At 45.5% G+C, this 8,080-nt stretch overlaps 1 protein-coding gene and 1 non-coding gene across 2 annotated transcripts; both read left to right on the plus strand.

Annotated features, from left to right (window-relative positions):
* Positions 1–729: 729 nt before the first annotated feature.
* On the plus strand, positions 730–802 carry F5J12DRAFT_t19. Its single transcript has one exon. It is a non-coding gene; the product is annotated as a tRNA-Phe (tRNA).
* Positions 803–4,395: 3,593 nt separating this feature from the next.
* F5J12DRAFT_779407 (uncharacterized protein) lies at positions 4,396–5,754 on the plus strand (the record flags this gene model as incomplete). Its single annotated transcript, XM_051742376.1, has 6 exons — positions 4,396–4,419; positions 4,652–4,732; positions 4,891–5,072; positions 5,234–5,283; positions 5,337–5,627; positions 5,681–5,754. 6 exons carry the CDS (start codon positions 4,396–4,398, stop codon positions 5,752–5,754), a joined length of 702 nt encoding a protein of 233 aa, XP_051605061.1.
* Between the last annotated feature and the right edge of the window lie 2,326 nt (positions 5,755–8,080).

Consider the following 8,080-nt stretch of genomic DNA (forward strand, 5'->3'; position numbering starts at 1 on the left):
TTCAAGATACTGATACTGCTGCTTCAAGAACATGGCTACACCCATTCCAAGCACATCACACTTGAAGAACAACTTGCAATCTTCCTCTACACCTCTGTAACTGGCTTGTCAGTCAGACATGTAGGGGAGCATTTCCAGAGGTCAAATAGTACAGTTTCCAAGTGCATTTCTGATTCACATTCCTTCCAATATACTGATCACTGTTGTAGGTACTTCAAAAGAATTTTGTTTGCATTTTCATCTCATGATATATACAGCAAGTTTGTACAATTACCATGCAGTGATGACCCTGTCCACCCCACAATTTTCAATAACCCCAAGTTTGACCCATTTTTTGTGGATGCAATTGGTGCAATTGACAGCATGCACATTACATGCACTCTGAGCATGGAAGAAAGGGACACCATGCAAAACTGCAAAGACTTTACATCCCAGAACTGTCTTGTTTGCTGTGACTTTGAAATGTGCTTCACATACATGCTTAGCAGGTGGGAGGGATCTGTGGCTGATGCATTGATCTACCATGATGCTTAGCTGAGTGATTTAGCCATTCTGGATGGCAAGTACTACCTTGCTGATGCAGGGTTCCCAAACTGCCCATAGCATTTGATTCCCTTCTGAGGACAGTGGTATCACTTAGTGTTGCAGGTGTAGTACTCCAGCACTCAGCAACGCTAGTCCCTACTAGCACTTGGTGGTTAAACCACACCAAGTAAGCCTAGATACCTTGACCAAATAGCTCAGTGGTTAGAGCACCCGGTCGAAACCTGGGAGGTCCAGGGTTCAATCCCCTGTCTGGTCGCATTTATTGCAACACTTAGTGGAATGGGGCTGCATGCAATTATGGTAGGTGATTTTCACCACTGTCTTTTTCTCTGATTCACATGGATTTCTAGGCCAGTAAATGCTGAGGAGTGTTATAACCTCCGCCATGCTCAGCTTTGCAATGTGGTCGAGTACATAATCAGTGTCATCAGGTGGCACTTCCAAATTCTTGTCATACCCCCAGAATTTGATATGAACATTCAATCCCATATCCCACCAGCACTTTGCTGCATCCACAATATCATTCACAAGTATGATCTGCTGGAATTAGAAGATATCAAAGGCTTTGTATTGCCTCTGCCACCAGATGGATCAGCACATGCAGTTGGCTCAATTGCCAATGCTGTTCCAACTGACACAGACTGCCTACAGATGACAGAGAAGTGGGGTGTGATTGCACAAAGCATATGGGCTAGTTATGTTGCAGAACAAGGGAAAAGGGGGGATCCAGTTACCAACTAGCTACATATATCATTTGTTTTCCCTCAATTCTTAGACATCATTTTTTCAAATGCAAGTTGATGAGTGCAGTGTTCAAATCAGAGAGAGATGTATTGCAAGCTGATGTAAAGATGGATTTAAAACTACAAGGTATGAGTATGACATATGATACAATCACTGCATACATGCCCTGATCTCATTGAGCCTCTTCTCGAGCCAAGCACATTGAGCTGCAGCAAAACAATCAGGATCACTTGTGAATGATAAGTATAAGCTAGCATATGTGGCATTTGCCTGGAACTGGTCTGTGATCCAGGCAATATTGATTGGTGAGAACTTATCTACATCTATTGCAAGAAGTGTCTCTGTTGCCTTGTGGACCAGCAGATGAACTGGATCTTGCAAGAAGTTGGGCTTGGACTGGGATGTGGTTCGATAAGGTGCAGGTGAGCCTGCCATTGTTGTGATTGCATCAGTGATGGTGTTCATCTGGTTATGCATCAAACTGTGGAATTCTCCTAAATCCTCCCCTATGCACTCAAGTGTCACATCTACTCCATGTTGCTTTCAAGCCAATGAGGTGGATGAAGCTGCAGTGGATGACAGGGCACCTGATACAACAGACAGGCCATCATCATCATCTGCCTTCCACTTTTGAGAGCACTCCATATGAGCTGAGATGCTGGAGGATGGCTTGACAGAGCTGATAGATGAACCATTTAATGAAGTTGGGGCAGATGGGGGAAGTGATGGTGGAGGGTGCTGGGTATTGGGAAACTGTTGGTACAGGGGGAGCTGGGTTTCCACCTACCAGTGAGTAGAATGTGGTGTGGTTCAGAGATGGCAATGCTGGTGGAGCATGGTCCTGGGATGGTGTACTTCCCCCCATGCTCTCACTCTCACTGTTGGAAGGACCCAACCCAGCATTTGACAGGCCTCCAGCAGAATTGTTGATGGTCAACACTGAAAAGTGATTCAAGCGCTTGCCCTTGGAGGGCATGAGGTCTCTCATCTGTTTGTAGTGCACCCAACCCTTGTTTTTATAAGGGCCTGCATCCTTGTGGATCTGTTGATGTCACCATTAGCACAGGAAATTCCATGCTAATTGAATCATACCCATACCTTCAGATAGTTGTTCCATGTATCCTTGCTTGCAACACCAATATTGGCCCCTGCCTTTAGGGAATATGTGAACCCAGACACACAGCAGAGATGATCAACAGCTGCATATGTAGTTCATAGCTGCATGATATCAGCTGGTTATTCTGTCATTTGACTGATAAGCCACACAGTCTTTTCCATTTCTGTTTACATGCTTTAGGGGTCTTGATACCCCCTTTGACAGGCTCAGGAAGGGCTTCAGCAGCCACATTCCAAAATGCATCCTTAAAATTTAAACCATCACCAGCAGTTGCCTTGTGGGAAGCAATGAAATTAAGAAGGGCCTTGACATCATTATCTGACCACAACACTGGCTTGCCTTCTGTGGACTGCAAAGTATGTGATTTACCCTTGGAGGGTGATTTTGCTGTTTTATGGGGGCACATGACAATGGAAGGATGAAGAAAGATCAATGGACTGTGGAATGTCAGGCTCATAACCCCTGCACCTAGCATGGCATCTTGGCTGTCCACCAAGCATCTCCTCTCAAATTCAAGCTCCACTTGAATATTGGATGCTTATGTGATGAAGCCTGGGACTTTTTTCTGGGTCTTTTTTAGTTGGATTCTTGGTGGGACTTTGTTTCTGAACTGGCTCCAAGTAACCCCACTCCAGCCTAGATAACTCAAGTCCGATGTTTTACCCCTATCTCTGGTCCACTCTGGCCTCTCAGCCTTGCACTGCTCCACCCTGGTCTTCCCAGGTCCATGTCCAGGTCACCCAGACATAACTCTGGTCTGTTTTCTGGTATTTGTGCTATACTTAGTTTTAATCCTCTTGCCTGATCTCTGCTTACTGTACAAATCCTGTGTCTGACTCCAGTTATGCTGGTCACCCAGACTTTGGCTGTTAGTCTTGGCACAGCCTCTGTGGCTGTCCACCCCTTGCTAATCATCTTTCTAATAGCTTATCAACAAGTCTGGCTCTATGTTCATTACTCCAGACCAGCCTCATGTATTTAACCCCTGTACATACTTTGTAGCACCTCAGTCAGAATATCAACTTAGTATTACCCTCAACTCTGTACTACCCTCCAAGTCTACTCCATAGCTAAGGCTGAGCCTTAAGCTATCCCTGGCCCCTGTCCTGGACCTCTCCCCAGCTTGCATATGGGTGCAGCACATAAGCTGAGACCAGGGAGGTAGATCCAACCCTGGACCAGCTTCCTGATGCATGCACTCTGAGACCAGTCAGTTTCCCATGGTCTTGGTCTTATTCCCACACTCCCAGCCTTGACTCTGGACCTCCAGACTTGGCCCCTGACTTCTGGCCTTGACTCTGGTCAACTGGACTTAGCCCCTGTCACTCAGACTTGAAGCCTGGTTGCCTGAGGGTAAACCCATACTTGACACTATGTATGTAAGTTCCTTTTTTTACTGCAACAGCACTCCTTAATAAGATCATACTAAATGCATCTCAGCCCTCCTCTCTGAAGGCCAGTTGGATGTCCCATGATAGCTTCAGAGGCCATGATGGGATGTCCCATGATAGCTTCAGAGGCTACTGTGGGACATCCAACTCCCCTCTCTGGAGACCAATGGGAAGTCCCATGATATCTTTGGAGGCTGCAGGCACTTCAGTCAATCCCCTTTGGAGACCCATTAAGTCTATATATTTCTATAGGTTTATACAGTATATTTATGAGGTCCAAACAGGTTGGGTATACCCAGCTGCTGCCATGGAAAGTTTCTTCTCCAGTACCCTGCCTGGGGGCTCCAGGGCAGTCATTGATTTCTCCTGGCATGGCACTGATCACAGGTGTGTTGTGTTTTTCTCATGCAATTTTCCACTTTCTGATAAGATAAGCATACCATCATGATTTCAAAATCAGGAGCTACAACATTCATTATGATGACATTACTCCATTATCACTTGCTGGGGTATTAACACCTACTAGTGCTAGTTGTAGTAGTTGGTAGTACTGCATAGTGTAGGCTATGCTACACTTTGTAGCATGCATTTTTGACCATGACTGACTATGAAAAGTGTAGTGTGAGTCAGAGTGCAAAAGTCACAGGATCAATGCTGTAAGGGTCATGTGACCCCAAGTGCTCCAAATGTGCTGCCAGCAAAGTCACATGACATGACACTACTACCAAGGTAACAAGGGTCAAGTCAGTTTGGAATATGTACCAAGCATGGTATGCATATACCAATCTGAAAACATCAGAAGGTTGGTGACTTGCTTGTCATTGACTTCTGTGAGATGCTAACTTAATTACAGAGGACATGCAGAGTTACTTCAGCTGCCACATGCTACATTATGGTGCTCACAAAGATGATGAAGAATATCTGGAACTTTGGGGTGAGATTTGCAAGTAATGGAAGGAGAGCATAAGTGGGACAAAGGATATGAGCTCCAAGGCAATGGTAGGGCATGTGATGACCTGTAGGGATTTGTTCACACAAGCTGTAAGTATCCCCTGTTGCTGTCATTTATTCATGGATTAAATCCTTATGCAGGCACATATGTGGTGTAATGTCAAGGACATCCATGTATTTGGATGTGTAATCTATGGTGGCAATGACAAAGCTGCCTGCCAGGCTCAGGGCATCTTTGCCAGCTCTCCAATATGTATGGAGCAAGCAAGCAAGAGGCAGCCAAGTGTCATAAGGCTGCTAGATTACCTGGCCACAATTGTGAAGTAAGTACAATTTATTGTGGCTACAATTGTCCTTGCCATGTCTCATGTTACTCTAGATATAAAATCCTTAATCCTGGTGTTTCAGTTGCCTTACCTGACTTTGGGGCTCTATCATGAACAACATGTGACCCAGTTTTCATGTTGAAATCCCAAGAATCCAGGCATGATCATAATTGCCAAGTTCTGCCTCAAGTCTTCTTGCACAAACTATGTAAGTGCTGGCCACGTATCCATGACTGAGCTGCTACCAGATCTTCCTCACAGATGAAGTGGGTATCACAAGTGCACAGAGGAATGTCCCATGGAAGTCTTTACTGAACCTTCCCTACATGCACCAGCACACCATTGTTAATTGGCCTGCTGCTGTCCCCACTGTCAGCCCAGATTTCAACATCAAGGGCCTCAGTGCTGATGAGCTCCATGCTTTAGCTGTCCCTTTTCTGAAGGAACAAATGGGTGCTGAGTTCCATTCTGAGGTCCATGCAGATGATGATGGTGATGATTCCTTGGTGCTAGTACCCACTGCATCATGTGATCTCAGGGAGTGGACACCCAGTGAGTTCAAAAAATTCTACATAATTATATGGACTCTGACTTGAATAATCCAGAGCAGAAGGAGCTAGTTAAGATGGTTAGCCCAGAGATGTTTGAAATCCCACTGCTAGTAAATACATTCAACTGACCCCTTTGTATTCTTTCAGATTTGCAAGCCTTCATTAAAGCAATCCCAAAAAGCATGGGTCCCTCTGACTCAGAAAGGACACCCTTGCCACTTCCTCCATTATCACCCCCTGTTGAAGATTCAATGCAGTCACTTGTACATGGTAGCATGGGAGTGAATCCATCTGCAGACTATGATCATTCCACTACCCCCTCCTCACCCATGACCAATGTGCTGGGGGTGTTCCATGTGCATCATCCCTCTCCAGTGGGCTGGCATTCCCTTCACTTCTCCACAACCCCAGATGAAGAGTCACACCATGTGCACTGTCCCTCTCCAGTAGGCTGGCATTCTCTTTGCCATTCCACAACTCCAGATGAAGAATCACAGCAGCTGCCTGTGTGAGGTGGTTGGCACACACATCATGCCAATCAAGCAGCATCCTGCCCATCTACATCCTATAGTACTAGGCACTCCCACAGTTGCTCTCAGACTCTGTGTCCTTGACACCACTCCCAGCAGGCATCTCACAAGCATCATAGGGAATATCAGGTGAATTCAAGTGATGATGATTTGCCACACTTGCAACAGAGAACCCAGCACAGGTATCCACATTGTTGTGTTCTGCATTTTGTGACTAACAATTACTAGTGTTGTCCAGTACATCTATCAGGAGCCTCCACATGAGAGGTGTCATCACCATGATTCCAACAATGAAGATCACCATGTGGTGTGGTATGCACACTAAGCAGGTAGATCATGTTTCACTCATTGTCTTGTGTGAATCTTATGTTTGGATGATTGCCCCTCATAGTCTTATACCATCATTCCCCACCTATGCAATTATTTTTCTGGCATTCCTTGCAACTCCATCTTTTGCCCTTGCCATTTCTCACTGTGGTCCCCCATCACTGGCTGCATTTCTGGACCAGTGTTATACCCTGCCACATGTTAGTCACCTATCATTTGGTCATTCTCAATTAATGATTGGATGTCATCAGACTTACCCACTGGGCACTTTCATTTCCATTATTACTCACTTCCACAAACTAGCTAACTTTATAGACTGGTATTATATCCTCTTGGACTGCTTTATGGACTAGGTACTACCTGTGTGCACATTGTTGGATACCTATTTGTCCTTAGCTATGAATGACAGTGATTTATGTGATATCAATGTGAATCTAAAGGAACAAATATGGAACACATGCACTTGTTCAGATGTTAGGGGTTCCAGACCCATATGCACTTGGAGATTCCCCATGCTCACCTGGAGATTCTCCACACACACATGGAGATTCTCCCAACCCACATGGAGCTTCCCCCAACCCACATGGAGATTATCCACACCTGCTTGGAGATTCCCCATACTAATTTGGAGATTCTCCACACCTGCCTGGAGATTCTCCACACCTGCCTGGAGATTCTCCACACCTGCCTGGAGATTCTCCACACCTGCCTGGAGATTCTCCATGCCTGCTTGGAGATTCCCCCATACTCACATGGAGAATCTATACACATGCTTGAAGATTCTGCCAACCCACTTGGAGATTCCCCATACTAACTTCAAGAATCTCCACACATGCTTGGAGATTCCCCTGACTGACTTGGAGATTCTCCACACCCACATGGAGATTCCCCTGACCCACATGGAGATTCCCCATAGTAAATTGGGAGATTCTCCACACCCACATGGAGATTCTCCCAACCCACTTGGGAATCTCTTAATCCACTAGGAGGTTCTCCACACCTACTTGGAGATTCTCCCAATGCACTCGGAGATTCCCCATACTAACCTGGAGATTCCCTCAACCCATTTGGAGATTCCCCATACTTACTTGGAGATTCCCCATACTCACTTGGAGATTCCCATACTAATTTGGAGATTCTCCACACCTGCTTGGAGTTATATCCAAGAATCTCCAAAGTAGATTCCCCACCCATTCTTGGGGGATTTCCCCACTCCCCACGATAGTTGGGTGAGCAGTGGAACCAATGGAGCTGACAAGCTGACCTATACTACCAATGTAGGAACATTCTCTACACCATAATGGATACCAGCAATGGCCTTGGCTGGTTCACATATCTCCAGAATAACCTGGGGGATTCCTCACACCTCCATGGAGTGATTGTTCTCTCACAGTCAGATTTATGGACTCTTCTCCAAAAAGTCACTACACTTAATCCATATCAACTGGGTTGCTAAAATCCATCATTGCTACCTGTTGAAGCACCATTTCACCTGGAGCAAGTTGCATTTGCATCCTTTTTAGCATGGAGAATGTCCCACTGTGGCCCTATTTCACCTGGAGAAAGCTTCATTTGGGTCCTTTTTAGCATGGAGAAT

Source organism: Pisolithus orientalis (genome assembly GCF_024613125.1).
Source record: "Pisolithus orientalis strain OTSU chromosome Unknown F5J12scaffold_2, whole genome shotgun sequence".
NCBI classification, from domain to species: domain Eukaryota; kingdom Fungi; phylum Basidiomycota; class Agaricomycetes; order Boletales; family Pisolithaceae; genus Pisolithus; species Pisolithus orientalis.